Source organism: Scyliorhinus torazame, chromosome 3 (genome assembly GCF_047496885.1).
Source record: "Scyliorhinus torazame isolate Kashiwa2021f chromosome 3, sScyTor2.1, whole genome shotgun sequence".
Classification (NCBI taxonomy): domain Eukaryota; kingdom Metazoa; phylum Chordata; class Chondrichthyes; order Carcharhiniformes; family Scyliorhinidae; genus Scyliorhinus; species Scyliorhinus torazame.
Genome location: NC_092709.1, coordinates 341,793,018 through 341,819,362, shown reverse-complemented (window position 1 = coordinate 341,819,362; position 26,345 = coordinate 341,793,018). Strand labels below are relative to the sequence as shown.

At 48.0% G+C, this 26,345-nt stretch overlaps 1 protein-coding gene across 4 annotated transcripts in view; it reads left to right on the top strand.

The window, feature by feature from the left end:
- The window catches only part of LOC140409317 (protein O-GlcNAcase), a 145,577-nt gene that overhangs the window by 40,429 nt on the left and 78,803 nt on the right, over positions 1–26,345 (top strand). For 3 of the 4 annotated variants that reach the window (XM_072497714.1, XM_072497717.1, XM_072497716.1), the window contains exons 4-6: positions 101–231; positions 11,268–11,439; positions 21,667–21,765. In XM_072497714.1, coding sequence (XP_072353815.1) covers positions 101–231; positions 11,268–11,439; positions 21,667–21,765 — 402 coding nt within the window. Of the gene's footprint in view, positions 1–100; positions 232–4,745; positions 5,005–11,267; positions 11,440–21,666; positions 21,766–26,345 lie in introns of those variants that run through there. The other variant, XM_072497715.1, reaches the window with a different exon arrangement.

The window sequence follows — 26,345 nt, the reverse complement described above, 5'->3', positions numbered from 1 at the left end:
TCCAACTTTCAGCTAAAGGGTGAAGGATCTCGATATATAAAATACAATAAAATAAAAGTGCCGGCTCCACTTTCAGGTTTCTTTTCTTTTCTATCGACAGTTCAGCTCAAGGCCTTGGTATTGGGCGCCCAGGAGCGTGGGGTTGAGTTTGTGTACGCAATCTCCCCAGGAAAGGACATCACCTTCTCCAGCTGGTGTGACCTGGCCTTATTGAAGCAGAAATTGAGGCAGGTAGTGTGAATATTGATCTGTACAGAACAGCTGGATCAATGAGATTGTGTAAATGACGATTGTGTTCATTTTTAAAAATTCATTTTTAACGGGCTGTGGGCTTCGCTGGCTCGGCCAGCATTTGTTGCCCATCCTTAATGACCCTTGAGAATGTGGTGATGAGCTGCCATCTTGACCGCTGCAGTCCATGCCTGTAGGTACACCCACAGTGCTGTTACAAGGTTTTGACCCAGCGACAGTGAAGGAACAGCAATATATTTCCAAGTCAGGGTGGTGAGTGACTTGGATAGGAACTTCCAGGTGGGGATGTTCTCAGGTATCTGCTACTCTTGTCCTTCTAGACGGCTGTGGTGGTGGGTTTGGAAGGTGCTGCCTAAGGGAACATTCATGTCAAGAGGGCGAGAATAGAAAACCAGCGATGTACCTCTGATACCGTATAAGGCTCTGGTCAGACCCCATTTGGAGTACTGTGAGCAGTTCTGGGCCCCGTATCTAAGGAAGGATGTGCTGGCCTTGGAAAGGGTCCAGAGGAGGTTCACAAGAATGATCCCTGGAATGAAGAACTTGTCGTATGAGGAACGGTTGAGGACTCTGGGTCTGTACTTGTTGGAGTTTAGAAGGATGAGGGGGGATCTTTTTGAAACTTACAGGATACTGTGAGGCCTGGATAGAGTGGATGTGGAGAGGATGCTTCCACTTGTAGGAAAATTTAGAACCAGAGGACACGATCTCAGACTAAAGGGACGATCCTTTACAGCAGAGATGAGGAGGAATTTCTTCAGCCAGAGGGTGGTGGATTTGTGGAACTCTTTGCCGCAGAAGGTTGCGGAGGCAAATCACAGAGTTTCTTTATGTTCTTGATTAATAAGGGGACCAGGGGTTATGGGGATTTGAAAAATATCAGCCATGATTGAATGACGGACCAGACTCGACGGGCCGAGTGGCCTAATTCTGCTCCTCTGTCTTATGATCTTATGGTCTTAGTGCATCTTGTAGATGGTACACACGGCTGCTACTGTGCGTCGGCGGTAGAGGGAGGGAATGTTTGTGGAAGGGGCGCCAAACAAACGGGCAGCTTTGTCCTGGATGGTATCGAGCTACTTGAGTGTTGTTGGAGCGGTCCCACCAAGGTTGGCCAATCATGGCGGGTTCCCGGTGGGCGAGCCACGGAAAAGTCCACCCGCCCCGAGAGAGGGGGGGGTCAACATCGGCCATAGCCAAGCAAAGGAAGAGTGGAGGGATGCACAATGGGCCAGAATTGGAGGAATAGGGCTGACGAGATTACTGAGATAGGGAGGGAGCAGGGCCATAAAGTGATTTAAAGGTGGCAGAAAAGAATTTTAACTGGAAGTGTTGGAGGATTGACAGCCAATGTAATCCAGCGAGTACATTGAAGGTGGGTGAATGGGACTGGTGCACGTCAGGGCAGTGAGGGTTTGCACATGATGAGGTTTACCATCTCTATCCCGAGAAGTTTGGAATATTAGTGAGGAGAAAGTGATGTGTTAGTTGCACAGAGCCTCGAACAGGCCTCAACTGGAGTCGCTGCATTCAGTTTATTATCATAGAATTTACAGTGCAGAAGGGGGCCATTCGGCCCATCGAGTCTGCACCGGCTCTTGGAAAGAGCACCCTACCCAAGGTCAACACCTCCATTCTATCCCCATAACCCAGCAACCCCATCCAACACTAAGGGCAATTTTGGACACTAAGGGCAATTTATCATGGCCAATCCACCGAACCTGCACATCTTTGGACTGTGGGAGGAAACCGGAGCACCCGGAGGAAACCCACGCACACACGGGGAGAACGTGCAGACTCCGCACAGACAGTGACCCAAGCCGGAATCGAACCTGGGACCCTGGAGCTGTGAAGCAATTGTGCTAACCACCATGCTACCGTGCTGCCCCAGTTCTGGGTCCTGCAACTCACAAACAACAGATATCGGACCTGAATGAATTTAAATTAAATGAAAATCGCTTATTGTCACAAGTAGTCTTCAAACGAAGTTACTGTGAAAAGCCCCTAGTCGCCACATTCCGGCGCCTGTTCGGGGAGGCTGGTACGGGAATTGAACCGTGCTGCTGGCCTGCCTTGGTCTGCTTTTAAAGCCAGCGATTTAGCCCTGTGCTAAATGTCTCCACAATCACAGGCTGAAAGAGCTAGAAAATTGGGGCATTCGTATTGATTGATTGTTTGTCTTAGGGACAGGAAGTTGGTAGAATCATAGAATTTAATAATAATAATAATAATCGCTTATTGTCACAAGTCGGCTTCAATGAAGTTACTGTGAAAAGCCCCCTAGTCGCCACATTCCGGCGCCTGTTCAGGGAGGCTGGTACGGGAATTGAACCCGCGCTGTTGGCCTTGTTCTGCATTACAAAGCCAGCTGTTTAGCCCACTGTGCTAAAGCAGCCTTGGAGAAGGAGGCCATTCGGCCCATCGAGTCTGCACCGGCCCTTGAAAAGAGCACCCTACCGAAGCCCATACCTCCACCCTACCCTCGTAACCTCCTCCTAACCTGTTTTGGACACTAAGGGCAATTTAGCTCAGCCAATCCACCTAACTTGCATATCTTTGGACTGTGGGAGGAAACTGGAGCACCCGAAGGAAACCCACGCAGACACAGGGAGAACATGCAGACTCCGCAGACAGTGACCCAAGCCGGGAATCAAACCTGGGACCCTGGCACTGTGAAGCAACAGAGTTAACCACTATGCTACCGTGCTGCCCCTATGGTGGCTACGTGTCACCATTTCAGCCATGTCCGCAGAGTTTATGAATGAAAATTTGAAATGAAAATCGCTTATTGTCACAAGTAGGCTTCAAACGAAGTTACTGTGAAAAGCCCCTAGTCGCCACATTCCGGCGCCTGTTCGGGGAGGCTGGTACGGGAATTGAACCGTGCTGCTGGCCCGCCTTGGTCTGCTTTCAAAGCCAGCGATTTAGCCCTGTGCTAAACCAGCCCCTGGGTGGTTACTATCTGGCCTCTTGAGCACCCCTAATATCTATCCCTCCATCATTGCCTTCAGCTGCCAGGCCCCAAACACTGGACTTCCCTCCCTCAACTCCTTTTATGCCTGTCTCTGTCTCTCTCTCTCTTTACCTCCGTCCCTCCCTACGCTGTATTCTCCCCTTTTGAGACACCCCTTAAAATGTAATGTTAACGTTCACCAGATTGGTTGCTGGGATGAGGGGATTGTCATAGAAACCGAAAATATGAGCAGGAGGAGGCCATTGGGCCCTTCGAGCCAGCTCCTCCATTCATTATGATCATGGCTGATCATCCAGCTCAATAGCCTGAACCCGCTCCCCCCCCCCCCCCATACCCTTTAATCCCCTTCGCCCCGAGTGTTATATCTAATGGCTTCTTGAAAACGTTCGCTGTTTCTTGAAAGCAGTCCTGTGAGGAGAGATTGGGTCGGCCGGGCTTGAAGTTTAGAAGAATGAGAGGCGATCTAAGTGAAACTGAGCAAATAGTCCCCCGGATTGAAGAATCCAGAACATGGGGGAGGGGGGACTTCACCATTCAGGACTGAGATGAGGAGAAATGTCTTCACTCAGAGGGTGTGAATGTTCAGCCATTGAGTATATTCAAAGCAGAGGTCAAGAGATATTTGGTACTGATATTTGGGATTTGAGACATGCACTGAGCTACGCAGCTGCCTCACAGCTCCGGGGGCCCGGGTTCAATTCCGGCCTTGGGTGACTGCCTGTGTGGAGTTTGCACTTTCTCCCCGTGTCTGCGTTGGTTTCCTCCGGGTGCTCCGGTTTCCTCCCACAGTCCAAAGATGTGCAAGTTAGGTGGATTGGCCATGCTAGATTGCCCTTAGTGTCCAGGGATGTGCAGGTTAGGTGGGTTCGCCATGCTAAATTGCCGCTAAGTGTCCAAGGATGTGCAGGTTAGGTGGGGTTATGGGGTTACAGTGATAGGGCGGGGTAGTGGGCCTAGGCAGGGATCTCTTTCAGAGGGATGGTGCAGACTCGATGGACCAAATTGCCTCCTCTGCAATGTACAAATTCTATGGATCTAAGTGCAGGAAGATGGTTTTTAGCAGTGGAAGAACAACCATGATCTAGCCAAAATCTGGCACAGGATCAAGGCCTAGTCCAGCTCCTTTTTCTTATATTCTTGTTACCAAACCTTTGGTCACCTGTCCTAATATTACCTCATGTGGCTCGATGTCAGAACATGTTTATTTTGCTCCTGCGCCTCAGGGTGTTTGTGGTAGTCACCACTGTTGTATTGTATATACCGCATACGAGGGGTATTACGGTAAGGCATACTACGGGTACGGGGGTAGATCCCTGCCTGCTGGCTCCGCCCAGTAGGTGGAGTATAAATGTGTGGGCTCTCCAAGCTGCAGCCATTTCGGCAGCAGCTGCGGGAGGCTACACAACTCTGCGTAATAAAGTCTCGATTACTCTCTACTCTCGTCTCGTCGTAATTGATAGTGCATCAATTTATTACGCAGAGAGTTTACAACGATGGATCTCCCAATCAAGCCTGATCGCCTGCAGCTGCATCCTCAAGCAGACAATTTGCATATTGGCTAGCTTGCTTTGAAGCATACATCGGATCTGCGACAGAACCACCCTCAGAGGCACAGAAGCTCCAGATTCTGTACACACGGCTGAGCTCCGATATCTTTCCCCTCATCCGGGACGTGCCAACCTATGCTGAGGCCATGGCGCTACTGAAGGAGAACTACGCTCAGCAGACCAACAAAATCTACGCCAGGCACCTCCTGTCCACGCGGCATCAACTCCCTGGTGAGTCTCTGGAAGATTTCTGGTGTGCCCTGCACGCCCTGGTGAGAGACTGCGATTGCCAAGCCATTTCGGCCGTTGAACATTCTGACCTGCTAGTTAGAGACACATTCGTTACGGGCATAGGATCGGCCTACATCCGCCAGCGCCTCTTAGAAGGGGCTACCCTCGACCTCGCGGCGACCAAAAAACTAGTGATCTCGCTCACAGTCGCCTCACGCAATGTACAGGCGTACGCCCCCGACCGCACGGCCCGCCCCACCTGTGCATCGTGGACTCCGCCAGCAAACACCCCATCGTGGACCCCATCAGCATCCTCCCCCAGCCAACCCCAGGCCTGCGCCACGCGGCAGCCAACCAACCTCAGGGGACCCAAGTGCGACTTCTGTGGACAGACAAAACACTCCTGGCAGCACTGCCGGCGCGGAGTGCGCTCTGCAAGGCCTGCGGGAAGAAAGGACATTTCGCTGCTGTGTGCCAGGCCCGCTCGATCACCGCTATTGTCCCTGCACCCCCACATGCGACCCGTCGGCGCCGCCATCTTCCTTGTCTCAGACCACGTGCGGCCCATGGGCGCCGCCATCTTGCTCGCTGACCTCCGGATCCCGCTCCGTGGCGATCCAGGGGTACTGCACCGCCACCCTCACCATCCAGGTAGAGTTCAGCGGCTTCCGGCTCTACGTCCTCCCCGACCTCTGCGCTGCCTTGCTACTCGGCCTGGACTTCCAGTGCAACCTCCAGAGCCTAACCCTGAAATTTGGCGGGCCTCTACTACTCCTTACTGCCTGCGGTCTCACGACCCTTAAGGTCGACCCGCCTTCCCTGATTGCAAGCCTCACCCCAGATTGCAAACCCGTCGCTACCAGGAGCAGACGGTACAGCGCCCAGGACAGGACCTTCATCAGGTCTGAGGTCCAGCGGCTGCTATGGGAAGGTATTATCGAGGCCAGCGACAGCCCCTGGAGAGCCAAAGTGGTAGTTGTGAAAACTGGGGAGAAAAACAGGATGGTCGTTGACTACAGCCAGACCATCAATAGGTACACGCAGCTCGACGCGTACCCCCTCCCACGCATATCTGATATGGTCAATCAGATTGCACAGTACCGGGTCTTCTCGACAGTGGACCTGAAATCTGCCTACCACCAGCTCCCCATTCGTAAGGCGGACTGCCGTACACCGCGTTTGAAGCGGACGGCCGCCTTTACCACTTCCTCAGGGTTCCTTTTGGCATCACTAACGGGGTTTTGGTCTTCCAACGGGTGAATGGACCGAATGGTTGACCGGTAAGGACTGCGAGCCACCTTCCCGTATCTGGATAACGTCGCCATCTGCGGCCATGACCTGCAGGACAACGACGCTAGTCTTTCCAAATTCCTCCACACCGCTAAACTCCTCAACCTAACCTACAACAAGGAGAAGTGCATGTTCAGCACGAACCGATTAGCCATCCTCGGCTATGTGGTCCAGAACTGAGTGCGTCCCCTCATGGAACTCCCCCTTCCCCACTGCCTCAAGGCCCTTAAAACGATGCCTGGGCTTCTTCTTGTACTGCGCCCAGTGGGTCCCTAACTATGCGGACAAGGCCCGCCCACTCATTCACTCCACCCTGACGGCCGAGGCTCACCAGGCCTTCAACCGTATCAAGGCCAACATCGCCAAGGCCGCGATGCACGCAATCGACGAGACGCACCCCTTCCAAGTCGAGAGCGATGCATCAAACGTTGCTCTGGTCGTCACCCTCAACCAGGCAGGCCCGTAGCATTCTTTTCCCGCACCCTCCATGCCTCTGAAATTCGGCACTCCTCCGTCGAAAAGGAGGCCCAAGCTATCGTTGAAATTGTGCGGCATTGGAGGCATTACCTGGCCTGCAGGGGATTCACTCTCCTCACTGACCAACGGTCGGTTGCCTTCAAGTTCAACAACACACAGTGGGGTAAGATCAAAAATGCTAAGATCTTGAGGTGGAGGATCGACCTCTCCACCTACAATTACGAGATTTTGTATCGCCCCGGTAAGCTCAACGAGCCCCCCCGATGCCCTATCCCGAGGTACTTGTGCCAGCGCACAAGTGGACCGACTCCAGACTCTGCATGACGATCTCTGTCATCCAGGGGTCACCCGCTTTTATCACTTCATAAAGGCCCGCAATCTGCCCTACTCCATTGAGGAAGTAAGGGCTATCACCAGAGACTGCCAGGTCTACGCGGAATGTAAACCGCACTTCTACCAGCCAGACCGAGCGCATCTGGTGAAGGCCTCAGCGTCGACTTCAAAGGGCCCCTCTCCTCCACCGACCGAAACACGTACTTTCTTAATGTGGTCGACGAATATTCCAGATTCCCCTTCGCCGTCCCATGCACCGATATGACGTCTGCCATCGTCATCCAAGGCCTCAACACCATCTTCGCTCTGTTCTGTTTCCCTGCCTACGTCCACAGCGACCGGAGATCCTCATTTATAGAACATAGAACATAGAACGATACAGCGCAGTACAGGCCCTTCGGCCCACGATGTTGCACCGAAACAAAAGCCATCTAACCTGCACTGCCATTATCATCCATATGTTTATCCAATAAACTTTTAAATGCCCTCAATGTTGGCGAGTTCACTACTGTTGCAGGTAGGGCATTCCACGGCCTCACTACTCTTTGCATAAAGAACCTACCTCTGACCTCTGTCCTATATCTATTACCCCTCAGTTTAAAGCTATGTCCCCTCGTGCCAGCCATTTCCATCCGCGGGAGAAGGCTCTCACTGTCCACCCTATCTAACCCCCTGATCATTTTGTATGCCTCTATTAAGTCTCCTCTTAACCTTCTTCTCTCCAACGAAAACAACCTCAAGTCCATCAGCCTTTCCTCATAAGATTTTCCCTCCATACCAGGCAACATCCTGGTAAATCTCCTCTGCACCCGCTCCAAAGCCTCCACGTCCTTCCTATAATGCGGTGACCAGAACTGTATGCAATACTCCAAATGCGGCCGTACCAGAGTTTTGTACAGCTGCAACATGACCTCCTGACTCTGGAACTCAATCCCTCTACCAATAAAGGCCAACACTCCATAGGCCTTCTTCACAACCCTATCAACCTGGGTGGCAACTTTCAGGGATCTATGTATATGGATACCTAGATCCCTCTGCTCATCCACACTTCCAGGAACTTTACCATTAGCCAAATATTCCGCATTCCTGTTATTCCTTCCAAAGTGAATCACCTCACACTTCTCTACATTAAACTCCATTTGCCACCTCTCAGCCCAGCTCTGCAGCTTATCTATATCCCTCTGTAACCTGCTACATCCTTCCACACTGTCGACAACACCACCGACTTTAGTATCGTCTGCAAATTTACTCACCCACCCTTCTGCGCCCTCCTCTAGGTCATTGATAAAAATGACAAACAGCAACGGCCCCAGAACAGATCCTTGTGGTACGCCACTTGTAACTGAACTCCATTCTGAACATTTCCCATCACCACCACCCTCTGTCTTCTTTCAGCTAGCCAATTTCTGATCCACATCTCTAAATCTCCCTCAATCCCCAGCCTCCGTATTTTCTGCAATAGCCTACCGTGGGGAACCTTATCAAACACTTTACTGAAATCCATATACACCACATCAACTGCTCTACCCTCGTCTACCTGTTCAGTCACCTTCTCAAAGAACTCGATAAGGTTTGTGAGGCATGACCTACCCTTCACAAAGCCATGCTGACCATCCCTGATCATATTATTCCTATCTAGATGAGTGTAAATCTTGTCTCTTATAATCCCCTCCAAGACTTTACCCGCTACAGACGTGAGGCTCACCGGTCTGTAGTTGCCGGGGTTGTCTCTGCTCCCATTTTTGAACAAAGGGACCACATTTGCTATCCTCCAGTCCTCTGGCACTATTCCTGTAGCCAATGATGACATAAAAATCAAAGCCAAAGGTCCAGCAATCTCTTCCCTGGCTTCCCAGAGAATCCTAGGATAAATCCCATCAGGCCCCGGGGACTTATCTATTTTCAGCCTGTCCAGAATTGCCAACACCTCTTCCCTACGTACCTCAATGCCTCTATTCTAATAGCCTGGGTCTCAGCATTCTCCTCCACAACATTATCTTTTTCCTGAGTGAATACTGACGAAAAATATTCATCTCTCCTGACTCCACGCACAACTTCCCATCCCTGTCCTTGACTGGTCGTACTCTATCCCTAGTCATTCGCTTATTCCTGACATACCTATAGAAAGCTTTTGGGTTTTCATTGATCCTACCTGCCAAATACTTCTCATGTCCCCTCCTTGCTCGTCTTAGCTCTCTCTTTAGATCCTTCCTCGCTACCTTGTAACTATCCATCGCCCCAACTGAAACTTCACACCTCATCTTCACATAGGCCTCCTTCTTCCTCTTAACAAGAGATTCCACTTCTTTGGTAAACCACGGTTCCCTCGCTCTACGCCTTCCTCCCTGCCTGACCGGTACATACTTATCAAGAACACGCAGTAGCTGATCCTTGAATAAGCTCCACTTATCCAGTGTGCCCAACACTTGCAGCCTACTTCTCCACTTTATCCCCCTCAAGTCACATCTAATGGCATCATAATTGCCCTTCCCCCAGCTATAACTCTTGCCCTGCGGTGTATACTTATCCCTTTCCATCATTAACGTAAACGTCACCGAATTGTGGTCACTGTCCCCAAAGTGCTCTCCTACCTCCAAATCCAACACCTGGCCTGGTTCATTACCCAAAACCTAATCCAACGTGGCCTCGCCTCTTGTTGGCCTGTCAACATATTGTGTCAGGAAACCCTCCTGCACACACTGTACAAAAAACGACCCATCTAATGTACTCGAACTATATCTTTTCCAGTCAATATTTGGAAAGTTAAAGTCTCCCATAATAACTACCCTGTTACTTTCGCTCTTATCCAGAATCATCTTCGCCATCCTTTCCTCTACATCCCTAGAACTATTTGGAGGCCTATAGAAAACTCCCAACAGGGTGACCTCTCCTTTCCTGTTTCTAACCTCAGCCCATACTACCTCGGAAGATGAGTTCCCATCTAGCATCCTCTCTGCCACTGTAATACTGCTCTTGACTAGCAGCGCCACACCTCCCCCTCTTTTGCCTCTTTTATGAGCGAAGAGCTGCGCCAGTACCTGCTCAACAGGGGCATTGCCTCGAGCAGGACGACCAGCTACAACCCCTGGGGAAACGGGCAGGTGGAGCGGGAGAATGGACGGTCTGGAAGGCCGCCCAGCTGGCCCTATGGTCCAGAAATCTCCCGGCCTCCCGCTGGCAGGAGGTCCTCCCCGACGCCCTTCACTCCATTCGGTCGGTCCTTTGCATTGCGATGAATGAAACTCCCCATGAACGCCTCTTTGCCTTCCCCAGGAAGTCCACCTCTGGGGCTTCGCTCCCAACGTGGCTGGCAGCTCCAGGACCCGTCCTCCTCCGCAAGCACGTGCGGCGACACAAGGTGGACCCGTTGAGAAGGTACAGCTACTTCACGCGAACTCACAGTACGCCTACGTTGCATACCCCGACGGGCTCCCAAGATACAGTCTCCCTCAGGGACCTGGCACCAGCTGGGTCCCCACACCCCGCCCCCTCTGCCCCGGCGCCATCCTCCCTCCCCCCAGCGCACCCCACCACAGCCCCCGCTCCAGGACGATCCGTCCTCCCCTTGGTCCCACCCGGGGATGAAGATGAGGTCGACATGCTCCCGGAGTCACCGACGACCGAACCAACGACAAAATCGCCACCAGAGCTGCGGCGCCCGATCGTCTGAATTTGTAAACTTTTTCTTAAAATGTGAAACACCTGTATGTAAATAGTTTTCCACCACACTCGCAGGACTCTTTTTTAACAGGGGGTGAATGTGATAGTCACCACTGTTGTGTTGTTTATACCGCATACGAGGGGTATTACGGTAAGGCCCCTGTACTACAGGTACGGGGGTAGATTCCTGCCTGCTGGCTCCGCCCAGTAGGTGGAGTATAAATGTGTGGGCTCTCCGAGCTGCAGCCATTTTGGCAGCAGCTGCGGGAGGCTTCACATCTCCGCGTAATAAAGCCTCGATTACTCTCTACTCTCGCCTCGTCGTAATTGATAGTGCATCAGTATTTGAATATGTTAATGGTGTAATCTAAATATACATTGTTGTTGCATTGCTGGAGTTACTGCTGCTATGGGCCTATTGCTGACACCACGTTTGCTGCAATTGTGGGTTTTTCACCACTTGCTCACGCTGACCTTTTCTGGCACTCTTTGCCCTCTTGCAGGTCAAAGGGTTTGGGTGCATGGCCTTCGCCATCCTGTTTGATGACATCGACCACGCCATGTGCCCCACTGACAAAGGAACCTTCAGCTCATTCGCTCACGCTCAGACATCAGTGGCCAATGAGATCTACCGGTACTTGGGAGAGCCTCCTGTCTTCTTGTTCTGCCCCACTGGTAAGGTAGCACAAGGCCCTATGCTCTGAAATGGGGTGGGGATGAGAGCAGGTTGATGTGTCGCAGGTCATTAAGGGTCCTATCTGATCCACCTGGAAAGCAACATGGCTGCTTCCAAAATACACGCATTTCCCAACAACTGAGGAGAAAGCTTTTTACCCAGAGGGAGATGAGAATGTGGAAATCATTACTGCAGGAAGTGATTGAGGTATATATTTAAGGGAAGCTAGATAAATACGGTGGAGTGAGGATTAGGATGTTTTCATGACCTGGTGAGATTAAAGAATGGAAGGATTGTGGACTGTGAACACCGGTGCAGACCAGTTGGTCTGTTTTTGTGCTCTTTGCCCTCTATTTTCCTGACTCGCTCCTTCTTCTCCTGTCATGTCCTCTCTTGACTCACCAGTAACAACAACTTGCATTGTTATAGCGCCTTTAACAAAGATAAAATATTGGTTGAATATTAGGCCCTCTGGCCCTCATCCCTCACTTTCCTCACCTCACACCTCCTCACTAACTCCCCATCCATGCCAACTCATGCCAACCATCACCCTCCCCCCAATGGCCCTCTTTGCCAAACTGTGACTCTCTCATCCTCGCGTCCCCTTTTGGCCCAATATCAATTTAGTGTCAATTCCTGCCAAACCATACACATCCGCCTGCAACTCTTTGGTCTTACGATCTTCATACCAACTCACTACCCAGTTTTAAAGCAAAACACTACCCAGTCTAGGCAAATCTCAGGAGCCATGTTGAGATTAAATAAAATTAAGTTCAGGAAGTATTTACTTCAAATAAAACACTCTTATTAATAAAAAGTATATTCAACACATTTAAATCCCCTCAATACTTAATCCCTTATAAAACATGCATTTGAATTACAGGAAGGCTACTTGAGTCATGAGAAGGGGGTAGTGGAGTTTGTCCAGCTCAACAGGTTAGCACCCAAAAGTTGAGAAATGATACCATCTTGAAGTTGATGGGTTTTTTTTTCTTGGGGGGAGGTGCCTCGTGAGAGTATGTTTAAGACATGGGTGTTTAAGAAATGTACCTTTAGGAAATGGGTGTTTATCAGTGATGTCAGAGTGTGGGTGGATCTGGGCTGTCTGTCAGCTTTTTACTTTCGTTTTATCACCTTCCTTGTCTACTCCTTACAACAAGTCGACAAAGCGAGACAGAAAATAAGCAAAGTAGAAAAAATAATCCATGGCTATCCCGGAAAAATTCCAGAATTCCTCCGCAATATCCGTGACTGGCTGTTCTCCACACTATCTCTGTATCCCCATCTAGCTCTACAATGCTCTGAGGTCTCTGTGCTCCTCCAATGCAAATCTTTTGAGTCCCCTCCATATCCTTCAACTGTCTCGGCCCTACCTCTAGAATTCCCTCTCTAATCCTCTCACCTCTCCCTCCGTCTCTCTCTCTCTCCCTTCTGTTAAGACACTTATAAAAACTGGCCTCCTTGATCAAATTACTGTGACATTATAGAAATGTTCAGAAACCAAAGAGTTAATGTTATGTTACAATTAACCACTAGATGGAGCTAGATGCTGTACTATATAAAGCACTGGCTCTCAGGCTTCTGGAGAGGGAAGGCTGGAGTAGTGTGCAGAGGAGAGATCTAGAGAGGACAGTTAGAGTTAGAGTGTAGAGATTAGTGTTAGTAGAGTGTAGATTACTATAATTATTGTTTACTCTAGGAGTAAGTGGTTGAGTTTAATTTAAATAGTGTAAATAAAAGTTAGCTTTGTTATTGTTGAGTTTAGCTTCTGTGGTCTTTGTGAACACTATGACATTCACCCTGATAACAGAATCACAAAGAACACCACATGTTCCACCTGTTCATGTGACTTGGAATGAGGTTTCATCTGATAACACTCTCACGAGGTGCATAGGTAGTTTCCTAACTACATTAGAAATGGAAGTTATCATTGTTGCTTTTTGTACCTGTCCATTACCTGGACAACCTTGTTAGAGAACACCAAAGTGTATCATGGAGTTAACCTGACCCACAACTCTACAGGTGTGGTACAGCAGAAATGGAAAAGTATTTTTAAAGCAAAACAATGTTTATTCTATGAACTAAAGTTAACCTTTTTAAAACATACAGTGAACATCTTAGCAACCATCAATTCAAATATAACCCCCAATGAATACAACACTAAATAATCCTTAAGCTGTCCTTTTAACATCTATAAGACTTTAAAAAAAACTTTAAACAGAAGCACATCAGGTTAAAGTCACTACTGAGAGCAGTTATTAGTTTTAAATCATCAAAGGATCGATTTACAGTCTTTACATTACAGAGAGAGAGACTCATACACCTTCTGGCTGTGATTGCAGCTATCCAGCTCTGAAAACGAAACTAAAACACACCCTGAAGCAAACAGCCTAAAACGAAAGTAAAAAGCTGACAGACAGCCCAGCTCCGCCCACACTCTGACATCACTGATACACACACATTTCCTAAAGGTACATTTTTTAAACACCCATGTCTTAAAGGTATTCTCACATGACACCTCCCCCCAAGAAAAAAAAATAAACCATCAACTTCAAGATGGTTTCATTTCTCAACTTTTCACTATCCTTTAAAAAATGCACACAGTAAATATACTTTTTCGTTTAAAAAAGCAACACACGCTAACAGGTATAATAATATAGTGTATTTTGTTTTTTTTGTTCCTCCAACTGGAATCCTTCTCGATTGACAGTCTCTTTGAACAAGAAGGTCTCTGCATGATCCATCCATTTCTCTACGCCTCGGCATTTTTCTTTAAAGTCAGATACTTTAGTTCAATCTGATCACAGAGCCACTTGTAATTCTCCAACACATGAGCATTGGTTATCACAGCTTTCAGGCCGTCAAATGCCTGTTGAAAGTCCGCTGTCCACTGAAATTTTTGACGTTTCTTCAGCAAGTCCATCAGTGGAGCAATCACAAACCTTTTGCACAAATGTTCGATCAAATCCACTCATGCCAAGAAATCACAATATTTCCCTTTGTGTTGAGGGTATCGGAAACTCCGCAAGGAAAATGACTTAGGCTTTTCCAAATTCACTTTTGGCTAGGTTTATTACCAAACCCGCCTCCTGAAGTCGATCGAATAACTCCATCAGATGTTTTAAATGTTCTTTCCATGTCTGGCTGAAAATTACCAGATCGTCGATGTTTACCGCATAATTGGGTAATCCTGAAACAAGTTTGTTACTAAACCGTTGAAATGTGGCTGGGGCGTTTTTCATGCCAAATGGCATAACTTTGAATGGGTATATACCACCTGCAGTCACAAAAGTTGAAATCTCCTTCGCTCTTTCGGATAAAGGTACCTGCCAATAACCTTTAAATAATCCAGTTTGGAAATAAAAGCTGATTGTCCCACTTTCTCAATGCAATCCTCCAAATGTGGGATAGGATAAGAGTCTTCTTGTAACTGTATTAACCTTTCTATAGTCGACACACAACCATTGGGTACCGTCTGGTTTAGATACCATCACTATGGGTGAGCTCCATTGGCTGCAACCCACTTCAATTACGCCATTTTTAAGCATACTCTCAATCTCTTTGTTAACCTGTGCCAATTTTAAAGGGTTAAGTCTGTATGGATGTTGTTTGATTGGAACAGCATTTCTCACATCTACATCATGTATAGCCATTTTAGTACTTCCCAATTTATCTCTACAAACTTGCCCATGTGATACCAATAACTCTTTCAGGTCAGTTTGTTTTTCCTCTGGAAGGTAACTCAACAATTTATCCCAATTTTTAAGAACATCCTCGCTTTCCAATTTAATTTGAGGTATGTCAAATTCACAGTCATCTGGTTTTGGTTTATCACTGAGTTAGAATCATTAAATCCACCTTCTTTTTCTCTCCTTCCCTTTCAAAGTACCTTTTAAGCATATTCACATGACACACTCGGTGAGTCTTCCTTCTATCTGGTGTTTTTACCACATAATTCACCTCACTTAATTTCCTTTCAATCTGATACGGTCCACAAAACCTTGCTTTTAAAGGCTCACCCACCACTGGTAACAATACTAAAACTTTATCTCCACTGGCAAAACTACGAACTTTGGATTTCTTGCCCGCTACCCGTGTCATCACATTTTGTGCAACTTTTAAATGTTGTCTAGCCAATTTACCTGCTCTATTTAATCGTTCCCTAAAATTTGACACGTAATCCAATAATGTAAGTTCTGATTTCTCACTCACCAATTTTTCCTCAATCAATTTAAGTGGTCCTCTTACCTCATGACCAAAATTAGTTTAAAACGAGTGAATGTGGTTGACTCATTAGGTGCATCCCTAATTGCAAACAGTAAGAATGGAATTCCTTTATCCCAATCCTCTGGATAATCGTGACAATGAGCCCTCAACATTGTCTTTAATGTCTGATGCCACTTTTCTAACGCTCCCTGCGATTCTGGATGGTTCGCAGTTGATTTAAATTGTTTTATTCCTGAACTATCCATAACTTCTTTGAATAACCTTGAGGTAAAATTTGATCCTTTATCCGATTGTATTTCTGTGGGTAGTCCATATCGAGTAAAGAATTTAAGTAATTCCTCCACAATCTTTTTAGCTGTAATATTATGTACTGTAATGGCCTCTGGAAACCTAGTAGACACATCCATTATAGTCAAAAGATATTGATTCCCACTTTTCGTTTTTGGAAGCAGTCCTACACAATCAATTAGGACCCTTGTAAAAGGTTCCTCAAATGCTGGAATGGGTATTAAGGGCGCTGGTTTTATCACTGCTTGAGGTTTCCCTATCACTTGACATGTGTGACATGACTGACAAAATTTAACTACATCTTTATGTAGTCCAGGCCAATGAAAATGTTTCTGGATTTTAGCTTGGGTTTTCCTTATTCCCAAATGACCTCCCACTGGTACCTCATGTGCAACTCGCAACACCTCCTTTCTATACCCTACTGGCAATATTACTTGATGAACTTCTGCCCACTTTTCATCCGCCTGCATATGTAAAGGTCTCCATTTTCTCATCAAGCCATCACTTTTACGGTAATAACACTCTGGTATACACACAGATTCCTCTTCCGTGTATGCTTTCTGATACATCTGTTTTATTTCTACACCTTTTTGTTGTAACTCCGCCAATTTTCCTGAACTAAAAATATCCGCTTCATTCTCCACCCGCTGTTTAGCACAGGGCTAAATCACTGGCTTTGAAAGCAGACCAAGGCATGCCAGCAGCACGGTTCAATTCCCGTAACAGCCTCCCCGAACAGGCGCCGGAATGTGGCGACTAGGGGCTTTTCACAGTAACTTCACTTGAATCCTACTTGTGACAATAAGCGATTTTCATTTCATTTCATTTCTTGTTCTTTTTCAACCATCTGATCAAAAATCGTTTCTGATAATTGCACTTCAACTTCATCTTCACTCTTTGATTTCTCCTCTTGTCTTAACCTGTGACTTTGTGACCTTGTTACTACACAATCCGGAAACATCCCAGGATATTCGTCCTTCAACACTTCAGTTGTCTGATTTTCAACTGGCTTATCAACCACAGTAGGCATCACTCCCACCTGCTATCCAGCTATATCGTTACCCAAGATAAACTGTATTCCTGGACAAGATAATTTCTCTATTACTCCTCCTACCACTTCACCATTCTTCACTGGACTTTCCAACCTTACCTTATATAATGGAACACTACTCCTCTCACCCTGAATTCCACATATTACCACCTTTTCTGGCAACATTCTTCCCAAACTACATAACTCCTCATCTCTTACCATTAAAGATTGACTAGCTCCCGTATTTCTTATAGTTGTGACTTCTTTATCTGCTCCTCCTGATGCACATGAGTAAACTTTACCCACACAAGTAAATTCTTTAAAGAGATCTGGCACCTTCTTATCAATCACCTCTTGATCAGGCTGTACAATCTTTTGCCCTTCCTTCACTTCACTTGGGCTTTCCTTTATCGCTTTAACAAACCCCGTTGTCTTATCCTGTTTTACCACATCAGCCTTCCCAATGCTTTTCTTCAACCACCAACACTGTGACTTTACATGGCCTAGTTTATTACACTGAAAACATTTGAAACTTTTCATTTCTTTTCCACCCTCCTGGATTTCTTTTTGAATCTGAGATACACTCTCCTTATTGTCTCCCATCAGATCACCTTTACCTTTACCACGTGAGTATTTCTCATGTCCCAGTTTCTATCCCTCACAAGCTGAAACTGATATCGGAAACCAAGCTTTGATTTATGAACTAATTCATAATCATCTGCCATTTTTGCTGCTAATCTCGCCGTTTTAACCCTCTGCTCTTCCACATGAGTTCTCACTACATCAGGAATTGAATTTTTAAACTCCTCCAAAAGTATAATTTCTCTGAGAGCTTCCTACGTTTGGTCTATTTTCAAAGCCCTTATCCACCTATCAAAATTACTCTGTTTGAGCCTTTCAAACTCCATGTATGTTTGACCAAATTCTTTCCTTAAATGTCTAAACCTTTGTTTGTAGGCTTCAGGCACTAGTTCATATGCACCTAAGATTGATATTTTCACCTCCTCATACGTCCCAGATGCCTCCTCCTGATGCAAACACTTCACTAGCCCTACCTATCAGCTTTGTTTGAATCAGTAATACCCACATGTCCTGTGGCCATTTTATTTGTTTAGCTACCTTCTCAAATAAAATGAAAAAGGCTTCTATCTTCTTCTCATCAAACCTTGGCAATGCTTGGACATATTTAAATAGATTCCCACCAAGCCTTCGACTTTGACGCTCTTTCTCACTATCCTCATCACTATCATCCAACTGTACGTTTCCCTTTACGTCTGCCAATTTTAACTGACTGTCATGTTTCATGGCCATTTTCTGAAGTTCAAACTCTCTCTCTTTATCTTTTTCCCTGATCTGTATCTCCCTTTCTCTTTCTTTTTGTTCTGCTAGGGCTATTCTTTCTTTTCTACTTTCTTCTCTCTCCTTTTCATTTTCCTCTCTCTCTCGCTTTCTTTTTCCGCTCTCTCTCTTTCTTTTTCCTCTCTTTCATATTCCAGCTGCTTTAATTCTTACTTATGTTCCATTTGTTTAATTTGTAACTGAATTTTTGCAATTTCCAATGAATCAAACTATATCTCAGGCAACTTTAAATGCTTAGCCACCGCCATAATGACCTCTTTTCACATTTTGTAAGGTAATGTTAACTGCAATGTTTTTGCCAAATCTAACAGTCTGCTTTTAGTCTCTGTCCGTCAGGTACTGCATGTGACAGTCTCCACCCCTGAAAACTTCAGAGCCTCTGAAAGAGCCATTGTCCACAACACACTCCCCACTTAAATTAGAATTCCACACCTGAAAAGCAACCACAATATGCTCCCTCCTCACCGTCTTTACGTTCACTAAGCCAATACAATAGATAGACTTTTATCCCCCTTGAGCCCCCAATTTGTTATGGGCCAGGCTTTAGAGAACCCCAAAGTGTATCATGGAGTTCACCTGACCCGCAAATTTTAATAGATTGTGGTATGGGGAGCACACGGTCCACTCTACAGGTGTGGTACAGCAGAAATGGAAAAGTATTTTTTAAAGCAAAACAATTTTTAGTCTATGAACTCAAGTTAACCTTTTTAAAACATACAGTGAACATCTTAGCAACCATCAATTCAAATATAACCCCCAAAGAATACAACACTAAGTAATCCTTAAGCTGTCCTTTTAACATCCATAAGACTTTAAAAAAAACTTTAAACAGAAGCACATCAGGTTAAAGTCACTACTGAGAGCAGTTATTAGTTTTAAATCACCAAAGGATCGATTTACAGTCTTTAGATTGCAGAGAGAGAGACTCATACACTTTCTGGCTGTGACTGCAGCTATCCAGCTCTGAAAACGAAAGTAAAACACACCCTGCAGCAAACAGACTAAAATGAAAGTAAAAAGCTGACAGACAGCCCAGCTTACCCACACTCTGACATCACTGATAAACACCCATTTCTTAAAGATACATTTCTGAAACACCCATGTTTTAAAGGTACTCTCACATGACACCCTTTGCTCCTGTGCTGTTATGTAATCTCATGCGTAATGGGTGCCTTCAAGCACATTTCATTGTTTTCTGCCAGAATCTGGTTTTGGGACCAATGGCAGTCCAGCTGATGTGAGAGTTCTCGAGGGACTAATGTGTGGCCCAGGGCACCCACTGAGCTGAGCCGTGAGGTGAGAGGGGCTGGAGAAATTGCCACACAGACACGTGAACATGCACAACTGCAGACATGAACACATGCACACACGTGGACCCATGCACACATGAACTCACACATACATACATGAACAAATGCACAGACACAAATGAACACATACAGACATGAACACAAACACAGATGTGAATTCACAGACAATGGCCTTGGTGTGGAGTTTGTAAGTTCTCCCTGTCTCTGCGTGGGTTTCCTCCGGATGCTCCGGTTTCTTCCCACAGTCCAAAGATGTGCAGGTTAGTTGGACTTGCCATGATCAATGCGCAAGGTTACGGGGATAGGGCGGGGGAATGGGCCTAGGTTGGGTGCTCTTTCGGAGGGTCGGTACAGACCCAATGGGCTGAATGACTCGTTCTACACTGCAGGGATTCTAGCGATTCTATGGAAATGTACACACGTACACAGACGTGAAAGTAAACACACCGACATGAACAGGTCATAGAAGGCAGAGAGTAGCAATGGAAGGGTGATTTTCTGATTGGAGGCCTGTGACCAGTGGTGTTCCGCAGGGATCAATGCTGGGACCTTTGCTGTTCGTAGTATATATAAATGATTTGGAGGAAAATGTAACTGGTCTGATTAGTAAGTTTGTAGACGAGACAAAGGTTGGTGGAATTGCGGATAGCGATGAGGACTGTCAGAGGATACAGCAGGATTTAGATCGTTTGGAGACTTGGGCAGCGAGATGGCAGATGGAGTTTAATCCGGACAAATGTGAGGTAATGCATTTTGGAAGGTCTAATGCAGGTAGGGAATATACAGTGAATGGTAGAACACTCAAACGTATTGACAGAGAGATCTAGGTGTACAGGTCCACAGGTCACTGAAAGGTGCAACACAGGTGGAGAAGGTAGTCAAGAAGGCATACGGCATGCTTGCCTTCATTGGCCAGGGGATTGAGTATAAAAATTGGCCAGTCATGTTGCAGCTGTATAGAACCTTAGTTAGGCCACACTTGGAGTATAGTGTTCAATTCTGGTCGCCACACTACCAGAAGGATGTGGAGGCTTTAGAGAGGGTGCAGAAGAGATTTACCAGGATGTTGCCTAGTATGGAGGGCATTAGCTATGAGGAGAGGTTGAATAAACTTGGCTTGTTCTCACTGGAACGAAGAAGGTTGAGGGGACCTGATAGAGATCTACAAAATTATGAGGGGCATAGACAGAGTGGATAGTATGAGACTTTTTCACAGGGTAGAGGGGTCAATTACGCGGGGGCATAGGTTTAAGGTGTGAGGGCAAGGTTTAGAGGAGATGAGCAAAGCAAGTTTTTTTACACAGAGGGTAGTGGGTGCCTGGACCTCGCTGCCGGAGGAGGTGGTGGAAGCAGGGACGATAGTGACATTTAAGGGGCGTCTTGACAAATACATGAATAGGATGGGAATAGAGGGATACGGACCCCGTAAGTGTAGAAGATTGTAGTTTAGTCGGGCAGCATGGTCGGCGCAGGCTTGGAGGGCCGAAGGGCCTGTTCCTGTGCTGTACTTTTCTTTGTTCTTTGTTCTTTGAACGTAAACATAGACATGAACCCACACACAGACATGAACGTTAACACAGACATGAACGTTAACACAGACATGAACGTTAACACAGACATGAACATACACACATAACAACATGAAGACATACAGATATGAACCTACACACAGATGAGTACAGACAGTCAACAACACGCACACAGGCATGAACACACATATGTATGAACACACATACAGACATGTACAGACACACACAGCCATGAACATGCACACACAGACATTAACACATATACCAGCAAATAAATTGGCAAAACTCATTTCTTCCCTCAGGTTGTGACCAGGAATTCCACCCCCACCCAAGCGGAATTTTAGGCTTTGCGTTTCTGGTGCCAATTTTTGTGGTTCTAAATCCACGAACAATGATATTGTTCCTTTGGTAGTGGCTCAAAAATGCAGTTGACAGAAATGTCACGAGAAGTTAATCTGCTTTCCCTGTTCCTCTGTGTTTCAGAATACTGCAGTTCCCTGTGCTACCCCAGTCTCAGCAAGTCTTATTACCTGAAGGTCATTGGAGATGACCTGCACCCTGGGATCGGCGTCATCTGGACAGGTACCAGGCAGACAGCTCACTTCCTATACTCCAGGATGGTCTGATGGCTGATTGCTCTGTTACAGGACAGAGATTTTCTCCAATTCCCCTGGCAGTGGGGCAGCATTGGCGAGGCCGTATTTCTGACCCATCCTCACAGCACCAGGGACTTGGGTTCGACTCCGACCTCGGCTGGCTGTGCGGAGTTTGCACTTTCTCCCCGTGTCTGTGTGGGTTTCCTCCAGACGCTCCGGTTTCCTCCCACAGTCCAAAGATGTGCAGCTTAAAATTGCCCCTAAGTGTCCAAACATGTGAGGGTTGGGTGGGGTTACAGGAATGGGGTGGGGGTGAAGGTCCGGGTGGGGAGCTCTTTCAGAGGGTCAATGCAGACTCAGTGGGTCAAATGGCCTCTTTCTGCACTGTAGCGATTCAATAAAATCAAATAACTTGCACTTATATAGCCTGTTTCACTCAGGATATGTGAATGTATTTTGAGCCAATCCAGTAATCAAGATGTTGCTTGTTGGTACTGATCCTCGACCCTGCTGAAAAGAGGAACGTAAACGCAAATTACTGCGGATGCTGGAATCTGAAACAAAAACAAAATACTGGACAATCTCAGCAGGTCTGACAACAGCTGTGGCGAGAGAAGGGAGCTAACGTCTGGATGACTCTGTCAAAGCTGAAGGGAACTGGAAATGGGGTCAGATTTATATTGCACTGGGGGGACGTGGAGCGTGTCGCTTACCGTTTCAACTCGCCCTCCTACTCTCATGTCCACATATCTGTCTTGGCCTGCTGCAATGTTCCAGTGAAGCCCACAAATTAAGGGCAGCACAGTGGCCTAGTGGTTGGCATTGCTGCCTCACGGCGCTGAGGGCCCCAGGTCACTGTCCGTGTGGAGTTAACACATTCTCCCCATGTCTGTGAGGGTCACACCCCCACAACCCCAAAGATGTGCAGGTTAAGTGGACTGGCCACACTAAATTGCCCCTTAATTGGAAAAATCTTTTAAAAAAATGTTTTTTTAGAAAAGACGCCCGCAGACTGGGTGACCGTTTTGCAGAACACTGTGGTCGTACCCAGACCTTCCTGTCGCTGCCATTTCAACTCACCGTCCTCCTCCCATGTCCACATGTCCGTCCTTGGCCTGGTGCAATGTTCCAGTGAAGCCCAGCGCAAACTGGAGGAACAGCAGCTCATCTTCCGCTTACCACGTCACAGCCTTCCGGACTTAATATCGAGTTCCACAACTTCAGACTGTGAACTCTCTCCTCCACCTTCACCCCATTTTTATTTCTATCAATTTATTTTTATTTTCATTTCTTCCATCGATCTGTCTTTCCCTCACCATTGTTCCCCTCTGTTGCTCTTTTTAGCCTTAGTTTATTAGCTCTGATTATGTCACCTTTGCTCACGAGTCGCCAGGTATCTTTCTGATACCGCCACGTGGTTCAAGCTCGAGTTATGATTAATACGTCAGCACACCGCTTAGTAAGATTGAAATCAACGGTCATTTATTATATACAACAAGTAATGTTTACGCAATAATCCTACTATCTATACAGAAACCTATCACTACTGGCCAATACTTAACTTTAGGAAGAGCCCACCAGGTCAGGGAAACGAATGGCTTATCGAATCGGATCTGGCCCGCGGGATTCAAAAGGCTGATACAGGTCGATGGCTAGGAGTCTTTATCGGGTAGCGATCGCTGGAGTCAAACTTACTGTTTCTGGTTGATGTTCTTGCGAAGGTCTCGAGCAGGAGAAGAAGGGAGAGAGAGCGAGATCTGAACTTGGCCCCTCACTTTATAGGGCCCAGGGGCTTCCCGCCTCTCGGGACGGCCCTTGACCCTGAGTCCCAAGTGATTGGACTTGTTCCCAATCACTGGGTTCGATACGTCCAATTGCGAGGCGATTCCCCGATCGGGGGGTGGTCGTTCACCTGCCTTTGTTTCGGCCACTGCAGGCGCCGACAGGTCTGGCCCGGTATTCAATTGCTAATATGTTGCAATTGTTCCCGGGGATAGCCGAATAAACTGCAGATGTCTGGGTTGATGGGCTGCTAATAGTCCTGAGTATCGATCTGGGCCGACTTCCCCAGAGCCGAAGATGATATTCTGCCTGCAGCTGTCCGTTTGTGTCCTGTTGCCTGCTTTTCCCATCAGCCTTTTTGGTTAGCCATTTTAAATCGGGTTTTGGCCAAATTAATAGGGAATCAGCCATTTTAGGTGGCTACACCTCCCCTCCCCCCACTTCACTTGGGCCAACTGTTCCCTGGTCCCCGTTACCCTTTGTCACACTGATCCCCTTTGTTCTGCCATTCACACATTCTAATCTCTTTATGTGCCACCATCGGTACCCTTCTGATGTACCGTCAATTAACACAAGACAAGAATGGTGAAACAATCGGAGCTTTATTGCACAAGATGTTGTGCCTCCTGTAGCTGGAATCAAAATGGGTGCAGTGCAGGAGAGCTTACACTTTTATACGTCGCCTGCTGGGAGGAGCCAGCAGGCTGGGATGTACTGTTGGACCTGTAATACAGTGGCAGTACAGTAATGCATGCTATGTGTTACCAGTGGTGTTTACCACATTCACCCCCTGTTTAAAAAAAGTCTGGCGGGGGTGAAGAAAACATTACAGATTGAGTCTGTCGGGGGCTTTGACCCTCCGCTGCGATCGCCTCAGTCATGGTGGTAGTGTGGGCGCCGATGTGGTCACCTGAGACGTGAGTGTGTTGTCCTCTCATTCGTCATCGCTTAGTGGATCGAGTGGGAGGACGGATCCTGCTGGGGTGGGGGCTGCGGTGAGGTTCGCTGGTGGGAGGGTGCGTGGCACAGGGGTGAACGAGGCAACCGGGGTGGGGGGGGCGGTATCAGGTCAGGGGCTGTGGGTGGGGACCCAGCGGGTGCCAGGTCCCGGAGGGAGACTGTGTCCTGTCGCCCGTCGGGGTGTGCCACGTAGGAGTACTGCGGGTTCGCATGGAGGAGGTGGACTTTTTCAACCAAGGGATCCGATTTATGGCTCCGCACATGCTTCCAGAGGAGGAATGGTCCAGGAACTGTCAACCGAGACCCCAGAGGTGGACTTCCTAGAGAAGGCAAACACACGTTCGTGAGGGGTCTCATTAGTGCACAGGAGCGACCGGATGGAGTGGAGCGCGTTGAGGAGGACCTCCTGCCAGCGGGAGACCGGGAGATTTCTAGACCGAAGGGCCAGCAGGACGGCCTTCCAGACCGTCCTGTTCTCCCTCTCCACCTGCCTGTCTCCCCGGGGGTTGTAGCTGGTCGTCCTGCTCGAGGACTGGTAATGCCGCCAATGTCGCACAGCTTCCACAATGGCTTGGGCCTCCTTTTCGACAGAGGAGTGCCGGATTTCAGAGGCGTGGAGGGTGCGGGAAAAGAAAGCCACGGCTCTGCCCGCCTGGTTGAGGGTGGCGGCCAGAGCTACGTCTGATGCATCGCTCTCCACCTGAAAGGGGAGGGTCTCGTCTAAGGTGATGTCTGCCTTAATGTGGTTGAAGGCCTGGCGGGTCTCAGCCGTCAGGGGAAAAACTGTGGACTTGATGAGTGGGCGGGCCTTGTCCGCATAATTAGGGACCCACTGGGCGTAATATGAGAAAAACCCCAGGCATCACTTCAGGGCCTTGGGGGAGAGGGAGTTCCAGGAGGGGGCGCATGCGGTCAGGGTTGGGGGAGGACGTAGAGCCTGAAGTTTCTGTACTCTAGGCCCTGAATGGTGAGGGTCGCGACACAGTACCACCAGATTTGCACAGAATGGGATCCGGAGGCCAGGGAGATTTTCTGGGTGACGGGGAGTACCGGGAGGGAGCAGTGCCTTTCTGTAGCAGGGTGGATGAAACTCTCTGTGCTCCCGGAGTCAAAGAGGCAGGTCGTCTCGTGCCCGTTGATCTTTACCGTCGTCGTAGCGGCCGCGAGGTTGCGGGGCCGCGACTGATCGAGGGTGATGGAGGCGAGCTGCGGAAGATGTTGGGAGGTCCCGGGCTGATCAGTGGTGGCGGAGGTATCAGCGGGCAGTGAACGGCCGGACGAGCAGGGGTCCGGAGGCACGGCCCAAAATGGTGCCAAAGATGGTGGCGCCCACGGGGTGCACATGGCGGGCAGAATCAAAGATGGCGGTGCCCACGGTACGCACGTGGCCTGTGGTGGAGAAGATGGTGGCGCCCCTGGATCGCAGGTGGGGGTGTAGCAATGCCGGGTCTGGAAACAGCAGCGACCGACCGGGCCTGGCAAACGGAAACAAAGTGGCCCTTCTTCCCGCACCCGTAGCAGGTCGTGCTCCGCACCGGGCAGCGTTGTCTGGGATGTTTGTTCTGGCCACAAAAATAACATTTGGGCTCTTCGCGGTTGGCTGGCTGTCGTGCGGCGCAGGCTTGCGGTGTACTGGAGTCGGCCGCTGGTGGGGCCCACGATGCCCACGAGGGTGCCGCGCGGCCGGAGGTGTAGGCCTCCAGATTACGGGAGGCCACTTCTAGGGAATTAGCAAGCTGCACAGTCCCTGAAAGATCGAGCGTATCCTCTTCCAATAGTCGCTGGCGAACGTACGTAGACTTAATGCCCGTGACATAAGCGTCT